General features: G+C 41.2%; 3 protein-coding genes across 3 annotated transcripts in view; 2 read left to right on the forward strand and 1 right to left on the reverse strand.

Moving 5' to 3' along the window:
- Window positions 1-393: 393 nt before the first annotated feature.
- On the reverse strand, window positions 394-3,892 carry LOC127939082 (protein FAM89A). Its single transcript, XM_052536099.1, has 2 exons — window positions 3,451-3,892; window positions 394-2,234 (listed from the first exon to the last, which is right to left on the reverse strand). Exons 1-2 carry the CDS (start codon window positions 3,700-3,702, stop codon window positions 1,959-1,961), a joined length of 528 nt encoding a protein of 175 aa, XP_052392059.1. The 5' UTR covers window positions 3,703-3,892; the 3' UTR covers window positions 394-1,958.
- A 6,109-nt stretch (window positions 3,893-10,001) lies between these two features.
- LOC127938870 (exocyst complex component 8-like) lies at window positions 10,002-13,054 on the forward strand. The gene has a single exon (XM_052535768.1). The coding sequence runs from the start codon at window positions 10,127-10,129 to the stop codon at window positions 12,179-12,181; it is 2,055 nt and encodes a 684-aa protein (XP_052391728.1). The 5' UTR covers window positions 10,002-10,126; the 3' UTR covers window positions 12,182-13,054.
- A 2,199-nt stretch (window positions 13,055-15,253) lies between these two features.
- LOC127938873 (E3 ubiquitin-protein ligase TRIM9) overlaps window positions 15,254-22,536 on the forward strand; it is a 37,752-nt gene continuing 30,469 nt past the window's right edge. The window contains exon 1 of the mRNA XM_052535771.1: window positions 15,254-16,088. Within this exon, the coding sequence (XP_052391731.1) occupies window positions 15,327-16,088 (762 nt within the window). The 5' untranslated portion in view covers window positions 15,254-15,326. The remainder of the gene's footprint in view (window positions 16,089-22,536) is intronic.

A 22,536-nucleotide genomic window follows, 5' to 3' on the forward strand; every position in this document is an offset into this window, starting at 1 on the left:
CAACTTTATAATATGCATATCGTGCAAAGTGTGCATTATAGAGAGTAGATTCATTATACTTTTGTCAAAATGAGCTGTAAGAAAAGATGAGAACCTGTGAAATATATAATATGAACCTGACCTTCTATTTCCAGCATGATGGATGAAACTGAGTATAGTATCAGCTGCATTCATATATTTTTAATACAAAATTGCAATAAATATGCAAAATGAACAACTGTAATTAAACCAAAAAGGTCATGTGATAATGCATACAGTCTGAAATGCTTATGGTGGAAAGCTCACAACTTTTTTTTTTTAAATAAATATCTCTTTACTTGCATTGAATTAAGAATTTGAACACTTAAATTCTAAAGTGACATAAAAAAGCATAAAAAAAAAAGAATACAGATGGACCATACATTATTTTTATTATGCATCACTGACACACACAAGAGAAAACAAACAAAATAATGATTCCTGTATCAATTATCAGGTCAAATCGCACATAAACACATTTGACAATTTTGAAAAACATTCAAGAACAGACTGACCAAAAACAAGTCGAGCACACAAACGGCATCTAAACCAGATCATTTAACATCTTTGTATGCAAAACAGTTACAAAATTCGAGTGGGAATTTCCATGCATGATCATAGCAATAAATGACTGCAGGGTAGTAGATCATCAGGACACATTTTCTGGGTGGAACTTTCTCCTGTTATTAAGAGGGACTAAATGAATGCACGGGCCAGAGATGGAAAAAAAAACATGGATTCAAAGCTGAGGTGTGTCAAGGCACAATGGGTGAAGTTCAGTGCTGATTTTAGTCAATGCACCTAAAGCCTTGCAGATTGCATAACAAGATCTTTTTTCAGTTTTGCACTCAGAATCGAACCAAATATGAAAGTTATTCATTGTAAAAGAGCGTTAAAATCGAATCAGGACTTATATAAATACTGGGAATAAAAAAAAAAAAAAAAGATCCACTTGTTTGTATCTGCTAGTGTGAGAAAACAGTTTTCAGACGTCAAACACACAAGAGGTAGAAGAGATTCTCTCTCTGCGGATATTAATATTTGTGTAGTAGAAACAGTATTAGACGATCCATAATGGTGCACATTTTGAAATCCAGGCATTCAGTTCACCAACACATCAAGAAAATATGTAATAAATGCTTACATTATGGCATGCTATGATAAACACTGAAACTTTTTAGTGGATTTGATGGCCATTTGTACTTGCAAAAACAACGTTTATTATCTCACATTATGAATACAGGAAACCTTGACATTTGAGTAAAAACAGACATGATAATACTCCCATGATATGCACAATGGAAGACTGAATTCAAGCAGCAATTATACTGTAAGTAAATAAATAAAACCTCTACAATACATGATCTAGAATAGGTTTGCATAAGGTGAGAGGGAAATGCTATGGAGCTGGATATCGATTTACTTCTAGATAGCATGTTCATACTAAATTACACAATACATAATGCAATGAGTAAACTGGGACATTGCGTCTTGTTTTGGTGATGCTGTTTCAAGCTCGTTGTGCTGGTTATACCCTGGATTACATTTCAGCAAAGAATAGGCAGCATTTCCAGCATATTCAGGATTCATATTTTCAGTAAAAACAAAACTGAAAGCACCCAGTGAGCAATTGCTCAAAGAGAAATAAGACTTTTTAGTATCAAACCAATGCTATAAATTCATCAACACAAGTTTAACATGATTTAGTGTAAACATCATTATGAAATGATATGATTCTCCCCTTATTAAAAAAATCTTATAACATTTCCAATGCTGATTAATTCAGAGGGGAAAAATACTACTGTATGGATCATATTACACAATAAATAATAATTGTCAATTATATTTACTATAGAAAGAGTCTGCTGTAAAACTAAACAATGCCAGCAAACTAAATTATGGCACAGCTTGTTTTCATTGAAGAAAAGAAGTCAAGTGTTTTAGATTGTGATTTGGAACGATTCATGCATCCAGCCGTCTTTGGATGTCCCGTTTTTAGGAGAGGTGTCGTTTCCATCAGGCGTCTCGGCTGGCGTCGTACCGGAGTCGGTATAATATTCCTCATCTTCATCGAAATAACCGTTCTCCATCCCGTAGGGTCCATCCGCACTGGACACAGCGGAGAGGTCCTGACAGCTGCCCTTGTACTCCTGGATGGACTCGTGAAGGGACCAGAGCTGACAGAGCAGGGACATGTCCTGCTGCCGCAGACCCACCTGTGCAAACAAACTCTGATGAGTGATTCTGGAAACATCACAGGGACAACTCATCGTACACTAGAACAAAGGGAACCAAAACATTTTTTTTTAAATCAATAATGTATATTTTGTGTTTGCATTCCAAACCTTCTCTTTAGGTCTAGCTTTGTTCTGATATTGTAATTATTTGATCCTAATCCAGTGGTGGCTTAAATGTTACTTACAGCAAAAGGTTATGTACAAATATACTCAAAACTAGATTCAAACACAAACTTTTGTTTTTAAATGTTTAAGCGGAGTTTCGAGTGTGCGAACCGAACACAGGAATCGAACAACTTCGGTTCATCACGCGCGCAGTCGGAACATTTGAATCGAACACTGTTGAGAAGCAGAAGCGTTTCAAAAATTCAAATAAACACTAAATTTAAAGTTCAGGTTCACTTTCAAAACATTCAAATCTATTTTTGGGGCATCATTTATACAAGTAATGATACAAGTCTACTTATTTGTATTTTTTTGTATTTTTTATTCTTTTATTATGTGTTTTATGTTCTGTCGCTGTCATTCCGTTGTACTGTGGAGCTTCTGTCACGAAAACAAATTCCTCGTATGTGTAAACATACCTGGCAATAAAGCTAATTCTGATTCTGATTCTGATCACCGCGAGGTTTCGAATGTACGAAACTGAACAATTTAGTTAATAACAGGTAAAAAAAAAAAAAAAGACGAAACATTAAAATTAAACACTTAGGATTGCATTAGATTGAAAACATCTGAATCTGATATTTTGGGCATCACTTGCACAATCGGAACATTCTAACGGGAATCAAAGGGGTGTTCAAATAATAAGAACAAGAATATTAGCGCATTACAAGCAGAGTCAGAACATAGGAGTCTAATATAACTGGGAATCACGAGAATTAAAAAAAAAAAAATCAAATCAAACATTTTCCAGGATCACAGTCACGTTCAAATTATTAAGCGATCATTTGTGGTCATTACAGACTAGTGGCGAACATTCGAATAAATCTGTGCATCAATTCTTTTCATATGACGGTTCAGTTTCTTTCGAACTTTCCGATCGATTCGAGTCCCAGAGTTCTATTTGTGACTACGCTGTCCAAAGATGTTGACTAGATAGGAAGGTCACTAGGTTTCAAAACACATTCACTGACAAGTTAAATGAACGCGTGCAGTCGGAGAACAGCTGTTGCTCACTATTCTGCACTCTTACCATCTCTTTTCTGAGCAAAGCAAGGGCGGCATCCAGGTTTGCTGGTTTGTTCGCCAGCAGATTGTCCGTATTATTCCTTCCTCGACTCAAGTCGTCCTGAATCATGGTCTTCTTCACGTACATCCTCTCCATCTCTCTCCACGAGCCGCCGCTGGAGTTGAGCAGTCCGCTCAGGCTCTTGGGCAGCGGCGGAAGACCCTCGATACAGGCCAGCACACCGCCCGCTGCTCCAGTCCCAGCCTTACCATTCATACTGACATCCACAGATAACACGCTCTGCTCACAGACGAGTGGACAGTAACGGCATGGGGTACTTTTCTTAAAGACCTTTACACCCTGATGTCGGAAAATCCATATAACAGCCGCTACTCCGAACAACACTATAATCTGTAAGGCTGCAACTCTCACTTCCTGTCGATTTAAAGAGCCCCAGAGCAGACTGGGCGTGGCCGCCAATGACGGACAGCGAGCTCATTGAATATTCATGAGCATTAAGTTCTGAATTAATCTTTTCTTCCGATCAAAGCGCAGCCAGCGCTATTGTCTGGTAACCTACATTTTTTGGACTTGCTACTGACCTGTTTGTAAAACAAAAACAAAAAAGGGATATTAGGGAAAAAAACAAAATAATAATACAATAAAAAAATAATCAAAGTGAATAAGAAAATAAAATTAAACATAAGTTAATGAATGAAAACAGATAAATAAAAGACCAACGATTTTGCAATTTGTTCTCAATTGAATTAAATTTATTATAATTTTAAATATACATAATATTATTTGGGTTTGCTGCCTTCCTCTTTGGAAACAAAGAAACAAAACCTTTGATTTTCAAGAAAAAACAGCACACACTTAAAATGTTTTAATCTGAATTTAATCTGATCAAAGCACAGACAAAGTTATTGTGTGGTAACCTAGATTTTAATCACATGTATAATATTTGGATTTTGTTAAAAACAAAACAAAACAAAATTATCTTTAAATAAACGTTGTTAAAATAAATAAATAAAAAGCCCAACGATTTTATACTCAAAAACATAAACATTAATACTATTCATCATTTAAATGTACAAAATATCATTTGGTATTGGTACTGACCTGCTAATAAAAGATAATAATTTTAAGAACTAAATTATAATAAAACAAAAAGTAAAATAAATACATAACATAAAAGGTGAATGAATGAAAATAGATAAAATAAATGAAAATAATAATAAAAAATAAAGCTTTTGTGATCTACTCTCAAACATTATAAAACGTGTATATTTTAAGTATGTTTGTATATAAACATATGCTTTAAATATATTCACTTCAAGAAGTGTTAAAAAACATATACATACTTGTATAAATACAAATGTGTTTCATGTTGTTATATTGTCCTTTAGCATTGGTATTTTGATTACTGGGTTAAATCCAGATCACAGTCCTCTAATGGCAGCTCAGACCTTGGCTTGAAGAGCACATTGGCAGGATATGGTCAGATGAACTGACTCCGGGTGAGGTCAATCCCCACACAGAACAAAGGTGTCAGCAGCGGGCAGATGGTGACCACGAGCAGCCACTGACCGCCCCAACGACACAACACACACCAAGCTGCAGCTGGACACGAAGCACTGACATGAGGCCAGAACAAAGACAGCATGTGCACACATCAAGACAAAGCTGCTAAACTTCACGGCCACCTTTACCAACCAATGAACATACATTCATACGCAAAAAAAATTAAATGCACACTAAGGTTGAAACTGTTATCTGTGCTGGAGACTCTTGAGAAGAGTGCAGTAAGATAAACATCTGACCATGAGGACATTGTGTCATTAAAAATAAAAAAAATGTCGACCCAAACAATTCACTTTTTACGGCTCTTATGTCATTTTTTATTTTTATTTTGGTGGAAAAAAGTTTGTGGTATTGGTTGGTTTGTGTCACTCTAAAACTGTCAGTCCTCTGTGATAAAATCACACAAATCAGTCAGTTCTTAATCTATAAAAACTGTAGCTCTTATTTCAATCCTGTTATATTGTTTACACAATGAAATTACATTTAGCTTGACCTCAACATGTTTTGTAAGGGGCCATTCACACAGAATGCGTTTTTATTCCACCGTGCTGCTTTTCCATTGTTTTTCTATGTCAACACATGCTACATGGATGTGTTTGACTCTCAGGTCTTTCGCAGCATCTTGTGCAGTGTTAAAAAACCCCTGCAGTGCTCAAGTCAAAAGAAGTAAAAAAAAAAAAAAATACATATATTTTTGGGGGAACAGTTTAGTGCACTGCACTTCACTTTTCTATTGTTCTTTTTGCAGCATCTCAAGCAGGACACGGCATTTTAAAAATACGGTACTCAAGTTCAAATAAATTCAACTTCACAAAGAGACAAATGATTCGAATTGAATATTCATGAACAAGTTCCTTCCAAACTTTCAAATATATCTGACCTTTTTTTTTTTTTGGTTGGATATACCCCCCCCACCCCCCACGTTTACTTTATTCTGTAACAATATTTTCTTAAAATTACAAACTAGCATATTCGTTTTGAAAGAGTTAAAAAGGTTTCAGAATGATCAATGTAAAACTCAATTAAAATATGTAAACAAAAGAGTGTTTCACAAAGACAAAGGGCTACCGAAATACTTAATAGAACATTTATTTCGACAAAGTTAACTACAAAAGTTCATAAGGCAAAATTAGTCACAAATAAATCAGGCACAATTTTGAAACATGATAGAAAATCCACTTCCACATATCCACATACAAACATTTACAACCACTTAATACAATTCTCAATTTTCTCTTAAAACAGAGTGTCAATGAAACCATTTTGAAACAAAAAAGTTGCGCCTTAAATTGGCCAACAATGAACAGTGCAAAGTTTCGCTCCTAACAGATGATGATGCAGTAACAGCAGGGTTTGCCTGGAGAACCTGTAGTGCATGTTAAAACGGCATGCATACATTACGAATTACATCACTGACGCCTGCAGCATCTCAAACACTAAACAAATCAATGCCTCTTTTTACGAAGGGAAATCAATGTTACTCCGACGGGCCTATAAGTGAGCCACGCCAAAAGCAACATCTGGGTGTTCTACAGGTAACATGAGCAGCGTGAACTCGTCATCAGGCATTGTGTCTGAAACACAACAATCCTCGTGATTTAACAATATATCGTGACTATTATCACATCAGGAGGTTTTAACCTGCACACCCAATACTCATTTCTGGGTGGGGTTAGTTTTTGCACGTGCGCATTCCTCCAGGGCCAGGGCACAAAGTAGATGTGAAATGATTATGCAGAAGGTGGGACAAGCTCCGCCCCAATCAATGCTAACCTGACAGAGCTGTTATTGATGACACAGAGATGTAAGCAACCTTGTAAAGCCTGATCCGGCAGAAAGCTAAGCACATCTAAATCCCACAGAGGACATCCGAATACGTGCGAAATTCAGTACATGAACCGCGGACATCGAGGACAGTGAGTGACGCCGCTTTAAACCACTCACTCAGTTTCATCCAAGCGGTCAATCACGTCCAGCATTCTTCCCATGATGCAAACGCTCTCATTTACATAACATAGGTAGAATTTAAGACTGCAGGCAGAACCGTGTCTGTGGAAAGAATATATACAAAGATATGTTCAGATTTATGCTCTTCCCATTATCTCTTCTTGGCTCCTGAAGGCGTCATCCCTGACGTCCAGGGGCTGCCAAAGCTTCTAGGGCTTGGAAAGTTGGATTCAGGCTTTTGGGAGCCTCCAAAGTGCTTAGAACTGGATTCTGAGGTAGTTGTGGAAGTGTGGGAACTTTGGGGACTGCCAGTGATTCGGAATCCTGAGCTTGTAGCAACTGATACAGGATTTTGGTTACTTCTGAAGAGCTTAGAAAAGTTAGCCAGTGTGCCAAGCAGTTTCAGACTTTTGGGGGCTTTCAAAGATTTTCACATTTTTCAAACTTTGAGCACTGCTTCCAAAATATTTGGAGAGATGCGACTCTGGCACTGTGGCACTGTATGAGTGATGGTTATTGATCAAGCTAGTTTGCCCGTCTAAGGCGCTAGACGAAGATGGTCCATTGTTCTTAGCCAGTTTTGCTGTTGAAGAATCCATGGCAGGCTTGGAGGAACGAGTCACACTGGCTGCTCTCTCTGGAGATTTGAGGACTATGGCCTGGAAGTGATCTCGCACCGACCTCGGCTTGCCTCTTGAGCCACTGATTTAGAGCCAACGACATTGATGAAGGCATTAGTGTAACTAACAGACTTCCTGCTGGGAACATTCGATGCACCTGAGCTGACTCTTTTGAACGAGTTTGCCTCAAAGGGGCTGTAGTCTTGGAAGAAGCGGTGAGTCAAGAAGAGAGGCGAGAGATTCGGGTTGAGCTTTAGGAGGACTCTGACTCTGCTTGTGCGCAGAAGTCTTTGTGTTCCCTCCAAGAATAAACCCTTTCCCACTGAATGAGATTTCTGATGTCTTGTTGTCCAGAAAAGCATACCGTGTGGGGCTCTTTGTTTGTTTGTGCAGCTTGATATTGCAACACTGGCTCAACCAATGGAATGAGTTTGTGTTGGGACTACCTCTTTGTTTGACCAATGGCAGACAGGGTTTGTGTTCATGAAACCTTTGTACAACCTGTAATCTCTACTTGTACACTTATTTTCCAAGAGCTGCCACCTGCAATACCTGACCTCTAAAACATCATATGCAAAAACTTAAAGGGCAGCGACCTCAAAAGTAAAATGTATTTCAGCCACTGATCAACAATGGGACAATGCAAGATTATTAAGTAGGTATAACGTCTATAATTGTTGGGTTGCAGTTCTGTCTCCTGATTACAGAAATTGCACAGATTAATTTTGGCATTAACATCATTGCCACAGAGCACTGAACTGAACATACAGCACTGAACAGAATGTCGCTATCTTATAGTAATTACAGAAAATATATATATATTTTTAATTTCACCTGTTTTGAACACTATTTGAAGAATCACTATTCTAGAAAAGTGGTGTAGAAATTCACATCTTTCACCTACAAAATATTTGTTTTATTTAGCATTTTTAGCTCTTAAAGATGGTCTATTCATACACTTTCTGACTCGATATCAAACACACCAGAACAAGCTCGTCAGTGTCTTCAGGATTACTTATAATAGTTTATAGCTTATAAGCTACAGCAGGTGAGGGGTTTTTTCAGGGTTGGAGCTGAACTCTGCAGTACTACGGCTTTCTACTGAACTTGCCTATCCCTGCTCTAGGTCAAAATACGGCGAAGAAGAAGAATCAAGCGATTGTGTATGTAAAATAACGCAATCATCAAGCATTAAACAGCATATGAATCAAAACTGGAACCAATAAGTGGTATATTTTTTGGTGGGGGCAAAACATATAATGCAAAGCAATACAAAGATGACTGAGAGATTCTATTTTGATCATGCATAAGCAACCTGTACAAGATCTTTGCTGTGTCTGAGCTTCAGCAGCGGTTCAATGAGTCGAAGTGAACACAAGAGGAGGCTTGTGTCGCTCATAAGAGCAGACTCCAGCACATCTGAGGAGTCAAACACAGACCATGAGGTCAAAGTCTCTCTCTCTCTCTGATGTGTGGCTCTTACAGGGCTATCCACGACAGACAGTGTGTCTCTGGACCAGAGTCAATCTTCCGCTTCTTACTGGACGGAGTCTTCAACCTCTATCTTCCGTCTGCTTTAGGACGAACAGATCCACAAGAACTCCTCGTAAACCTATTAATCGAGACAGTGATCATACATTTTTTGAAAGAAACCTATTCCCACCACCAGAGACCTATGAAAAAAAAAAAAAAAAAAAAACGATTGTTGGCCAATCGTAAAATCAGTGTTGGGAATGCTGGGAAATGTATTTCTAAGCCCTTTTTTTATTTATAATGTTGCGTTATATGCATGAACAGTGCAACACTGGGACTTGTGGATGTTACAATATGCAAATAGATAAAAACAGCGCTACAAAAATAACAACCCGTGGCATGCGGAAAGAGACGGTAGATGCACCCAAACAACAACAATACATCGTATAATTATATGTTGTTTGTCATTTTATTCGTCATTTGTTAATTATTTGTAATTTGATGATTAATTATTCATTCATTATTGGAACAAATATCGGATACTAACCATCATGGTCAAATATTTCCTTTAAGTAATTCATTAATTTTACTCTCAACACTTGCAATCAAAAAGATGTCACTTATTTTTTATTTATTTATCATTAACTCAAATGGGTATAATGACATATATATATATATTTTTTAATTTATAACTTGTAAACTTGTTGTACAGTTATTATACTGTACCGTACTGTACATTATAAATAAATAGCATACACACATACATTTATTTGAGGGTTACTGACCGGATGTTTATCCTTCTTTTTTTTTTTGTAATCAAGCTTTTTATTTATTGACTTATTATGCATATAATATAGACATCAAAACCAAACGACATTAAACTAATCGAACATATAAGTGAGTGAATCATTCTTTGTTGTTATGTTCAGTATTTTGAAGCGTTCGCTCGTCATGTGATGTGACGTCACGGGGAGGCGTCGCGCGTTTCCTGTTGAGGAAGCGATCAGCTCTGCAGCTGATTTTCACACACTTATCCTCGTATTTGTGTTTCATCCATACATTTCAACATCTTAAAAATGACAGACACCGGGAACCGTTTGCGCAAGTTGCTGGAATCCCCTAATTTTGATCCTCAGTCGTATGTGAAGCAGCTCTCGCAGCAGTCGGACGGGGACCGCGATCTACAAGAACACCGTCAGAAAATACAAACTCTCGCCGACGAAACCGCGCAAAACCTGAAGAAAAATGTTTATAAAAACTACAGGCAGTTTATTGAGACAGCCAAGGAGATTTCTTACCTGGAAAGTGAGATGTATCAGCTGAGCCACATTCTCACTGAGCAGAAGAGCATCATGGAGAGCATTACACAGTCTCTCCTGTCCACAGATAAAGACCAAGCGGCCAAAGAGATGCTCGCAGCCTTCCCAAAGGACACCGAAGAGGTCAAACAAAGAACCCTCACCACGCTTTTGGAAAAAGTGGAGGGATGCAAGAACATCATGGAAACCCCGGGCAGATATCTGGTCTATAACGGGGATCTTCTGGAGTATGACGCAGACAACATGTCACAGATCCAAAAGGTTCACGCCTTTCTGATGAACGACTGCCTGCTCATCGCAACCTGGCTTCCCAACAGACGCGGAGCCGTCAAATACAAATACAATGCCTTGTATGATCTACAAAGCTTCGCGGTTGTGAACGTGAAAGACAACCCTCCGATGAAAGACATGTTCAAGATCCTCATGTTCCCCGAGATCCGCATCTTCAAAGCCGAGAACAGCAAGATCAAGAAAGAGTGGCTGGAGATTCTGGAGGAAACGAAGAAAAGCAAAGTGTCAAAAGACCAACACAAAAAGGAAGTGGAGGTGCCAGCGTCGCCGGTCAGACAGGAAGTCTCCACAAACCCATTTGACGAGGACGAGCCTCTGGGTTCGGAGGAACTGGTGGATCTGAGTCCCGAATGGATCCAGGAGCTTCCAGAAGACCTTGACGTGTGCATCGCTCAGAGAGACTTCGAGGGTGCTGTTGATCTTCTGGATAAGCTAAACGAATATCTGAAGGAGCAGCCGGTGAGTCCACGAGTGAAGGAGTTGAGGAGGAAGGTGGATGAGCGTGTTCGACAGCTGACAGAGGTCCTGGTGTTTGAACTCTCGCCGGATCGCTCGCTCCGTGGAGGACCGAAAGCCACACGGCGCGCCGTCTCTCAGCTCGTCCGCCTGGGACAGTCCACGAAAGCCTGTGAGCTGTTTTTGAGAAACAGAGCGGCGGCCGTCCAAACCGCCGTCCGGCAGCTTCGCATCGAGGGCGCCACGCTGCTTTACATCCAAAAGCTCTGCAACATCTTCTTCACGAGCCTGCTTGAAACCGCCAGGGAGTTTGAGACGGATTTCGCAGGCAACACTGGCTGCTACTCCGCCTTCGTGGTCTGGTCTCGCTCGGTGATGAAGATGTTCGTAGATGCCTTCAGCAAGCAGGTGTTTGACAGCAAAGAGAGCTTGTCCACCGCTGCGGAGTGCGTGAAGTTCGCCGGCGAGCACTGCATGCAGCTGAGCGAGATCGGCTTGGACCTGACCTTCATTTTACAATCGTTACTCATGAAAGACATCAGGGCGGCTCTCCAAAGCCAGAAGGACATCATCATAGAAGCAACGAGGCATCGTAACTCCGAGGAGATGTGGCGTAGGATGAACCTCATGACCCCTGAAGCTCTGGCCAAGCTCAAGGACGAAATGCGCAGCTGTGGGATCAGCAGTTTCGACCAGTATACGGGAGAAGACTGCTGGGTCAACCTGAGCTACACCATTGTGGCCTTCACCAAGCAGATGATGGCCTTCCTGGAGGAAGGGCTGAAGCTGTACTTCCCCGAGCTGCACATGGTGTTTCTGGAGAGCCTGCGGGAGATCATACTGGTGGCGGTGCAGCACGTGGACTACAGCCTGCGCTGCGAGCAGGAGGCCGAGAAAAAGGCCTTTATTCTGCAGAACGCGTCGTTCCTGCATGAGACGGTGCTTCCTGTTGTGGAGAAGAGGTTTGAGGAGGGAGTCGGGAAGCCTGCCAAACAGCTCCAGGATCTGAGGAAGGGCTCTCGGTCTGTCAGAGTCAACCCCGACAGCACCATGTCCGTTGTTTAATAGAGATGTGGGTGGACGTGAAGGAATGAATGAGACTGCTGATGCACTTTAGGTCTACAAATCACAAAACATTTCACTACATTGCACTCAAATGACTCATTTTTGTTGTTTTGATGCGCTCCGAAACCTTGCACACTCTTTAGAGAAATAGTTGACTGAAAATAGACATTCGGTAATTTTTTTACTCGCTAAAATTCAGAATTAGCCTTCAAATAACAGCATATGGCTTTGGAACAGAATGAGGGCGAATAAATGTGTCCTTTAAAATTCAACTATGGAAGTCTGTTTCTGCCTCAGAATAAAAGGAAAAAAGATAACTGCGGCTTTTTATCTCACAATTCTGAATGTTTTTCAGGCTGAGACAAGATTCAGACAAGACTTAAACTGATGTTAGAGAAAAAATAATAATAACGTAAAAATGTTTTGTACAACGACTAACTGTAACTTTGTATCTCAATTGTTGTTTTTTTCTCGCAATTGTGAGTTTATATATTATATATTGTTTAATTATATTTTAGTTTAAAGTGCTATATAAATAAAGGTGACTATATTACAATTCAAACTCCTCAGAATGGGCTATAAACCTATAATTTAAAATGCAAATTAACTTTAATTCTGAGTTTATATTTCGAAATATGTTCTCTTTCTCAGAAGTGTGATGATAAAAGTCAGAATCGGGAGTTTAAAAATTGGCAATTACCTTTTCCTTTTTGTTCTGTGGCTCTATATCAACAGTATAACACTTCAGAATATTAATTGTTTTAATTGTGCTTTGTAGAGAGGTCAGCTGTTGGCTCTTTAGCCATTTATAATGAACTGTTTATTATTATGTAAATTAGCATTGCCCTTCTAAATAAAATGTAAAGAATTACATTTCATTTGTCATTTCAATCAAACAAAAAGACGAATGTAAAATGAAAACACTTGTTTATACTGCGTCCTTTTGAGTGTATTTTTGTACACAAACTAGTAAACACGTGTTAAAGCAAGTTGCATTAAACTCACTAACATGAATATGCTCTGTTCTTTTGATCCTGTGCTCCAGATGTCAAAGCTTTTATATGTAGCGCCCCCTGGTGTACAGGGAATTGTTCAATAAAAGTAAGGCTCTGTTAAAAATCCCAAAGCCAAGAGTCTTGACAATAACCCAGAGTTATTAAAAATATCCCCTTTTCATCTGTTTTCTCTCTCTCTCTCTCTCTCTCTTTGATACCGCTGTTTCTGTTCTCTGCCAGACTTCATGTCCTTGATCAAATATTCACAAGGTCTTTTTGTATTGTATCTTTGTTGTTTTAAACCTTCCGGCACAAAATAAACAGAAAACTTTTAATTAAACTTCATAATAATATTATTAAGGAAAAGTTTTGGGGTGTTGACACTATTCTTGAGACTTAAAGGGGTCATATGATGCCTAAAAGAACATTATTTTGTGTATTTGGTGTAATTAAATGTGTTTATGCGGTATTTTCCACATAATGTACATTATTGTTTCTCCTTTCTGAAACACGTTGATTTTTACAAAGCTCATCGTTCTGAAAAGCGAGGTGCGATCTGATTGGCCAGCTATTCAGTGCGTTGTGATTGGCTGAATTCCTCAAGCATGTGACTGAAATGTTACACCCCTCACCATACTTTGATGCCCTGTCCGGCCAGAGCGATGAGACATAAACATTAAAACCCGTTATAAATGTGATGTAAACCATTTCTAGTCGTGTCCTCTTTTGCTTGCGGTAACCACATGTGACGACCCAGGGCTGGACTCCGCTTCGTCTACGGTGAAAGTCGATCCTGTGATCCACACACAGCATCCATAAAACATGGTGGTGGCGGCAAAAACAACACTATAACGAGAATAAAAGGTAAGCCTTGTTTATTTGCATGAACATCTGGGTGCCATAATGCAAATCTTCCCATGAAGTGACGTACAGATGTGGGGGCGTTTTAGAACGAGCCGTTTTAGGAGGTTGTGGACGAGTCTTAACTTTTATAAAGAATATCTCTTTGGATTTGAGACTTTAGTCTGTGAAACTTTACAGACCTTTTTTATGCACCAAGACTCCAAATAGAAATGAAAAACTGAAATCGCATTATATGAGCCCTTTAAATAAGGCTATTAAATTAATTTCTAAATCAATTTGAAACAAGAACTTGAATGCATGCAAGAAAATCAATTTTTTTGCAGTCTGGTTTGCACTGACACACACAACACTGATGCAGGTTTTTCAGTATTCTAGGTGTGTGTCACCCTGTGGGTTATGACAGGAGTTCATTTTCTCTTGGCAGACCCCCAACCTAATCTCTTTCCTTTTCACAAAATTTGACTCATTTGTTTTCCTTCTGTGTAATGTACATTATAATAATGTACATTATGTTTTCCACACACACACACACACACACACACACACACACACATATATATATATATATATATATATATTATTAATATTATTATTATTATTATCATTATTATTATTAAAATGGGACCTAAAACGTTTAAAAAATTATACTATTTGTGAGTGCATGAGATGATATGAAATGACACACATCACCATAACTCCATATATATATATATATATATATATATATATATATATATATATATATATATATATATATATATATATATATTCCCAATTACCATTCAATAGAGAACCTGTGGTGTGGGGGTGTTGGTGATGGATGTGTGGTGAAGTGCTGTAATTAGACTGTGTGGGCAGGATGGACTGTAAACAGCCCGATGCTCGCAGTGAAAAAGATAATAATAATTTTCCTCATTATTTACGGCCATTCACAGAAATAGGCTGCTGGTCAGCTCTCTCGGATGCCGTCACAATTACAACGCCTGTCCTCCTTTGACGGGGTTGTTTACACAGGGGCTTCTTTAAATTGCAAATAAGTTTTTTTCCCCCAAACCTTGACCCTTGAATACGGGATTATAATACAAATTCTTCTCGCCGCATTTAATTAGCGGAATTGAGGGAGTTGTAGTTTTTAAGAGGTCAACTGACGCAGCGGGTCTCTGCCTAGGGACTACAACGCCCACAAGCTTTCTGTGACTGCGCATGCGCGGAGCGGGTCACGGGAGCTGTCCGCGTCTGTAGTGCTGCTCTGGTTTCATTGAACGGCTGCGCGTGCGAGTGTGTTTATGGACGCGATGGAAGAAGAACTGAAATGCCCGGTTTGCGGATCTCTCTTTAAGGAGCCGATTATTTTACCGTGCTCTCATAATGTCTGCCTGGCGTGTGCCCGGAATATCATCGTACAGACCCCGGAGGGAGAGACCCCTCCGCAGAACCGATGCTCCGGTGTTGACTATGACTATCTGGATATGGACAAGATGAGCATGTACAGCGAGACGGACAGCGGCTACGGCTCATACACGCCGTGCCTGAAGTCTCCCAACGGAGTGCGCGTGTTCCCCCCCGCGCTGGTGCACCGCCACTGCTCCATCACCTGCCCGCTGTGCCACCGCAGCGTGTCCCTGGACGAGCGAGGGCTCCGGGGCTTCCAGCGCAACCGGCTGCTGGAGGCGATCGTGTCCCGCTACCAGCAGAGCCGCGCCGCCTCCGTCAAATGCCAGCTGTGCGACCGCAACCCGGTGGACGCCACGGTGATGTGCGAGCAGTGCGATGTGTTCTACTGCGCTCCGTGCCAGCAGCGCTGCCACCCCTCCCGCGGACCGCTGGCCAAACACCGGCTGCTGCCGCCGACTCAAGCGCAGGCGGGGACCGCGCAGCCGGCCGGCGCCTCCGCGCGCGCTCAGGCGACATGCGTGGATCACGAAGCCGAGAACTACAGCATGTACTGCGTCAGCTGCAAGACCCCCGTGTGCTACCAGTGTCTGGAGGAGGGCAAACACGGCAAACATGACGTAAAGCCCCTGGCCGCTGTGTGGAAACAACACAAGGTAATGAACGCATCGTGTCACTGTGGCTGTGCCATGTACAGTAATGTTATGACATGGTAAAACCATGGTACTTTCTAAAATTAATGATACAACGTAGTATTTTACTTCAAAAATACCATGGTCCTACAATGGCTCTTGTCTTAAATAAATAAATGCATGAAATATACAACTTCCTAATAGTACCATGCACTCTTAGAAGAAATTATTTCATATTGAACTTTTAAGGGTCATATCAGTGACGTCATATTTGTAACCCCTGTTGAGGTTCCATATAGAATTTATTGATTGATTAATTTTTTTTTTTTTGAGAGAATTTAATCAAAAGAACCCCAATAGTTCCAAAACGTTTATGAAGTAATGCAAATAGAAGAAGCAAACAAGGTTCTCCCCAAAACCTTCCTTTGAACAGTTCTTAAAAGAACCATTTCCCCCTTAAGAATATGAAGAAAATGAGAATATTGTGAAGGTTCCATAGAAGGTAAAGTTTCTTCATGGAACTACTGATGCCCAAACCTTTATTTTTAATAGTTTAAGTGAAAAGATTGCATTTAGAATCTTGTTTGGATTCCAAACATGAGATCATGGATACATTCTTGTTAAAGTTTCATGTATGTGTCAATGATACATATAGTCCGTTTTACCACTAAAATAAATCTAAATAACTGGAACAGTCATCAACAAATCATTTAATTTTATTCTAAAGAACTCTTTTTGGTCCAAAAATGTTCTTTTTTTCATAAAAATGTGTTATTATTTTAGTAAAAAAAAAACAGAACACTATACTTACCCTAATAAACCATAAGTTCTTACTTTTCAATACTTTAAGAGTGCTTTTTATTTGTATCATTTTCAAATTCTGTTTAAGTTCCACAATGTTTGACATGATGGTGAGTAAATAATGATAATTTTATTTTTCTGTAGAATTTTCAATGCGGTGTTATTTGGATTACCTTGCATGCAACATGCAACAAATATACAGTATGCATTCAAATGCTCCCCAACTACTGTTGTATTTCCTGATACCATTACTAAACTGCCACAATCCTTATAGGTTTTGATAAAACACCGATCTCACGTTAAGTGTAATTAAGTATTTATAGTATTAAAAGAGCTGTGACATATTGCTGATAAATGCATGTTCTTTTAAAAGTGCTGCAGGAGATGGTTCACATTATTGGTTTTGAATTCTTAAGTCAAAAACAGTTTACACTTCAGCTGTTTTAACACACACACACACACACACACACACACACACACACACACACACACACACACACACACACACACACACTGTCCACTCTCGGGTCTACTCGTGCTTGTCTCTGTGCTCTGCTCTCTGTGTGTGCGGTATGTGTGTGAATAGGTCAGTGTAAGTGCCTTATGCTTTACAGTATGTGTATGTGTTGCTGTGTGTATACGCTTCAGTATGTGTCTGTGTTGCTGTGTGTATACGCTTCAGTATGTGTATGTGTTGCTGTGTGTATACGCTTCAGTATGTGTCTGTGTTGCTGTGTGTATACGCTTCAGTATGTGTATGTGTTGCTGTGTGTATACGCTTCAGTATGTGTCTGTGTTGATGTGTGTATACGCTTCAGTATGTGTCTGTGTTGCTGTGTGTATACGCTTCAGTATGTGTCTGTGTTGCTGTGTGTATACGCTTCAGTATGTGTCTGTGTTGCTGTGTGTATACGCTTCAGTATGTGTATGTGTTGCTGTGTGTATACGCTTCAGTATGTGTCTGTGTTGCTGTGTGTATACGCTTCAGTATGTGTCTGTGTTGCTGTGTGTATACGCTTCAGTATGTGTCTGTGTTGCTGTGTGTATACGCTTCAGTATGTGTCTGTGTTGCTGTGTGTATACGCTTCAGTATGTGTCTGTGTTGCTGTGTGTATACGCTTCAGTATGTGTCTGTGTTGATGTGTGTATACGCTTCAGTATGTGTCTGTGTTGCTGTGTGTAAACGCTTCAGTATGTGTATGTGTTGCTGTGTGTATACGCTTCAGTATGTGTATGTGTTGCTGTGTGTATACGCTTCAGTATGTGTCTGTGTTGCTGTGTGTATACGCTTCAGTATGTGTCTGTGTTGCTGTGTGTATACGCTTCAGTATGTGTCTGTGTTGCTGTGTGTATACGCTTCAGTATGTGTATGTGTTGCTGTGTGTATACGCTTCAGTATGTGTCTGTGTTGCTGTGTGTAAACGCTTCAGTATGTGTCTGTGTTGCTGTGTGTATACGCTTCAGTATGTGTCTGTGTTGCTGTGTGTATACGCTTCAGTATGTGTCTGTGTTGCTGTGTGTATACGCTTCAGTATGTGTCTGTGTTGCTGTGTGTATACGCTTCAGTATGTGTCTGTGTTGCTGTGTGTATACGCTTCAGTATGTGTCTGTGTTGCTGTGTGTATACGCTTCAGTATGTGTCTGTGTTGCTGTGTGTATACGCTTCAGTATGTGTCTGTGTTGCTGTGTGTAAACGCTTCAGTATGTGTCTGTGTTGCTGTGTGTATACGCTTCAGTATGTGTCTGTGTTGCTGTGTGTATACGCTTCAGTATGTGTCTGTGTTGCTGTGTGTATACGCTTCAGTATGTGTCTGTGTTGATGTGTGTATACGCTTCAGTATGTGTCTGTGTTGCTGTGTGTATACGCTTCAGTATGTGTCTGTGTTGATGTGTGTATACGCTTCAGTATGTGTCTGTGTTGCTGTGTGTATACGCTTCAGTATGTGTATGTGTTGCTGTGTGTATACGCTTCAGTATGTGTCTGTGTTGCTGTGTGTATACGCTTCAGTATGTGTATGTGTTGCTGTGTGTATACGCTTCAGTATGTGTCTGTGTTGCTGTGTGTATATGCTTCAGTATGTGTCTGTGTTGCTGTGTGTATATGCTTCAGTTTGTGTCTGTGTTGCTGTGTGTATACGCTTCAGTATGTGTCTGTGTTGCTGTGTGTATACGCTTCAGTATGTGTCTGTGTTGCTGTGTGTATACGCTTCAGTATGTGTCTGTGTTGCTGTGTGTATACGCTTCAGTATGTGTCTGTGTTGCTGTGTGTATACGCTTCAGTATGTGTATGTGTTGCTGTGTGTATACGCTTCAGTATGTGTCTGTGTTGCTGTGTGTATACGCTTCAGTATGTGTCTGTGTTGCTGTGTGTATACGCTTCAGTATGTGTCTGTGTTGCTGTGTGTATACGCTTCAGTATGTGTCTGTGTTGCTGTGTGTATACGCTTCAGTATGTGTCTGTGTTGCTGTGTGTATATGCTTCAGTTTGTGTCTGTGTTGCTGTGTGTATACGCTTCAGTATGTGTCTGTGTTGCTGTGCAGTGGTAGGGGGTAGTAGGAAATTGAGGAAAGCTTTGTGTAGTGGATGGAGAGAGTCACGGTGTGTGTGTGTGCGCTGATTTATTGTAGGCAGGGAGGTACTGTGTGAGTGTGCATGAGTCAGTCTAAATTCGACCCTCCCGCTGGGCCTTTTTTTTCTTCATGCACTTTAATGGATTCAGATGGAGCTGGCAGAACAGATAATTTTACACGTATTGCATGAAGCTGTGAATTAAACTAGAACACACCTTTAGTCTGAATTTCACCTGAATCTCTCTAATCCCATATTTGGGTGCGTTTGGGTTTTTATCATTTAGGTGGTTGAGTGATTGTGGCAGTCTACTAGTCATTTATGAACCGAAAATGGGCTGTGAATTATGATGATGGGACATATATGTTGATTTTAGTGAGTGAAATATTAGGTTGGAGATTTACTGATGTCTAATGATCCCATCCATTATGATAGTTCAGACATGAGAGTTTTAATTTACTATAATTTTTATTGCTACATTACACATAATAACCTGCTGTGCTGGGGCAGAAAGAGAGGTGTACAGTATCAAGTAAAGATACAGACTGATAAAATGTTCTCCGTTAAGCCTGAATCAGCCTGACATAATTTTCATATTTTATATAAACCTGTTTGGGCCCTTAGATATGAAATATAATCACAGTGTAAGATATATAGTCCCATTGTGATAGAAAATCACAATTAAGACAAGTCGCACTGTGAAATATAATTCACAATTGCGAGATATAGTCACAATCACAGTACATAAAATAAATTCGCAATTACAAAACAAAGTCACAACTATAAAAACTATTAAGTCACAATGTGGCTCAAGGGAAAATTGTGAAATATAAAGTGACATAGCGAAATATAAAGTTACAATTACCTGAAATAAAGTTGCAATTGCGAGAAAAAAAAAAAAAAATCACAATTTGTAGATATAAAACCACAATATGAAACTTAAAGCTACAGATATGCAAAAGAAAATCACAATTGTGAAAGATAAAGTGAAAATAAAAAGACATATATCTTTAAAGACACAATTACAAGAAATAAAGTCACAGTCATGAGATATAAAGTACGGAGCCCTGCACATGACATGCAAGAAAAAATAAATAAATTGTGCGCACGATTTATTATTTCATTGACAGGTATTGGTAAGGGAGGAACTCAGGTGCAGACAGGGATTCTCAAACAAAGGGTTTATTACAAAAAGGGGAAAACAAAAACCCACGAGGGGGAAAACACGGAGCAAGGTAAAGACTAAATAACTAAAACAGGACTGGACTAACAAGATAAACAAGGACTCTAAATACTAACTATAAACAAACACTCACGGTAATACAAACACTTCTTTAAGGAACAATCACAGAGTGGAACAATCACAATCACAATCACAATCACAGGTACAAATCTCAATGACAATGAACCGACGCAAGACAGAGCACACTAGGAGATCTAAATAGGGGTACTAATCAAGACACGACAGGTGTTACAGATAGGACAATCAAGACACGACTAGGTTAACAAGGGGGGCGGGGCAAGGGAACGAGACAACACAAGCACATGGCCCAAAGACAAGGCCATGCGCTTGTACACAAAACAAGGGTCTGTCATGATCCTGCCTCAAGACTAGGAAAAATCAAGGACACGAGGGCAGGATCATGACAGAACCCCTCCCTTAAGGAGCGGCTTCCAGACGCTCCTCAAGGGAACATCAAACACGGGACATGACTGACATGACAGACTGGGACACAGACACAAACCAACAAGACATGACAAATAACAACAAAGGCAAACTTGAGTACACAACGGCAGGGTTGGGGTGACAAATCAAAAAAAACAAACAGGGAAGGGGAGGGGGCGGGACCACAAAGTTCATGGGGGGCACACCAGGGTGAGTGGGTGGGGCAGGAGTTTTAGGAGGACAGGACGAAGGCTGACGACGGGGGGTACGGGCAGGTCTGGGTGGTGAGGGGCGGGGAGGGGTCTCGGGACAACTGACAGGGGACATGATAGGAGCAGACAAGGGACGCGGGGCAACACTTACGGGACGCGGGGCAAGACTTACGGGACGCGGGGAGACGACAGCTGGACACGGGGGGACAGCATCTACTGGACACGGAACATCTACGGGACACGGGGCAACATCTACAGGACACGGGGGGGCAACAGGACACGGGACATCTACGGGACACGGGGCCACATCAACAGGATACATGACTTCATCAGCAGGACACGGGGCAACACTCACGGGACACGGGGAGACGACATCTACGGGACACGGGGAGACGACATCAGGACACTCGGGATTTCTGGGGACAGGGTCTGAGGACAAGACAGGACTGACGGGGACTTCTAGGATACGGACAAGACTAGACAAATAATCAGAAAAGGCTTTAGCCGCTAAGACAATTGGCATCTCCTTACGAGATGAGATACACTGAACTAAAGTCTTTGCTGCAGAGTCGGCCGCGGCACTCTCCTGCGCTCTCACGACTGCCGACTTGCATACTGCCCTCTTCTTTGCCGGCTCGGGCACGCCAGCGCTCACCGCTGCTGGCTCGGACACGCTCACCGCTGCTGGCTCGGGCACGCCAGCGCTCACCGCTGCTGGCACGGGAACGCCCACCGCTGCTGGCACGGGCACGCCAGCGCTCTCCGCTGCTGGCACGGGCACGCCAGCGCTCTCCGCTGCTGGCACGGGCACGCCAGCGCTCTCCGCTGCTGGCACGGGCACGCCAGCGCTCTCCGCTGCTGGCACGGGCACGCCAGCGCTCTCCGCTGCTGGCACGGGAGGAGACAGGGTCACAGGACCGGCAGGCCCCCTCTTCCTCCTCTTCCTCCTTGGGCGCGGTGCAGAGGCCACAGCTGGGTCAGAGGCGGGTTGGGGGAGTTTGGTCTCGGGCAGGGCAGTCTCGGACGCCGAAGACTCAGAAGTTGACTCCCATGAAAACCGTCTCCCTCGTTTCATGGGGAGACTGCTGGCTGAGGAGGGCACCTCAGGACTCTGGGAGGGGCTTGCCTGACCCCCCAGGGTTGCCACGGCCAGGACACGACCCTCCGGGATCGCCGGCAGCTGGGTAGGTGGGGACCTCTGGGGCTCCTCCTCTCGCCCACTCA

Source organism: Carassius gibelio, chromosome A20 (genome assembly GCF_023724105.1).
Source record: "Carassius gibelio isolate Cgi1373 ecotype wild population from Czech Republic chromosome A20, carGib1.2-hapl.c, whole genome shotgun sequence".
NCBI classification, from domain to species: Eukaryota; Metazoa; Chordata; class Actinopteri; order Cypriniformes; family Cyprinidae; genus Carassius; species Carassius gibelio.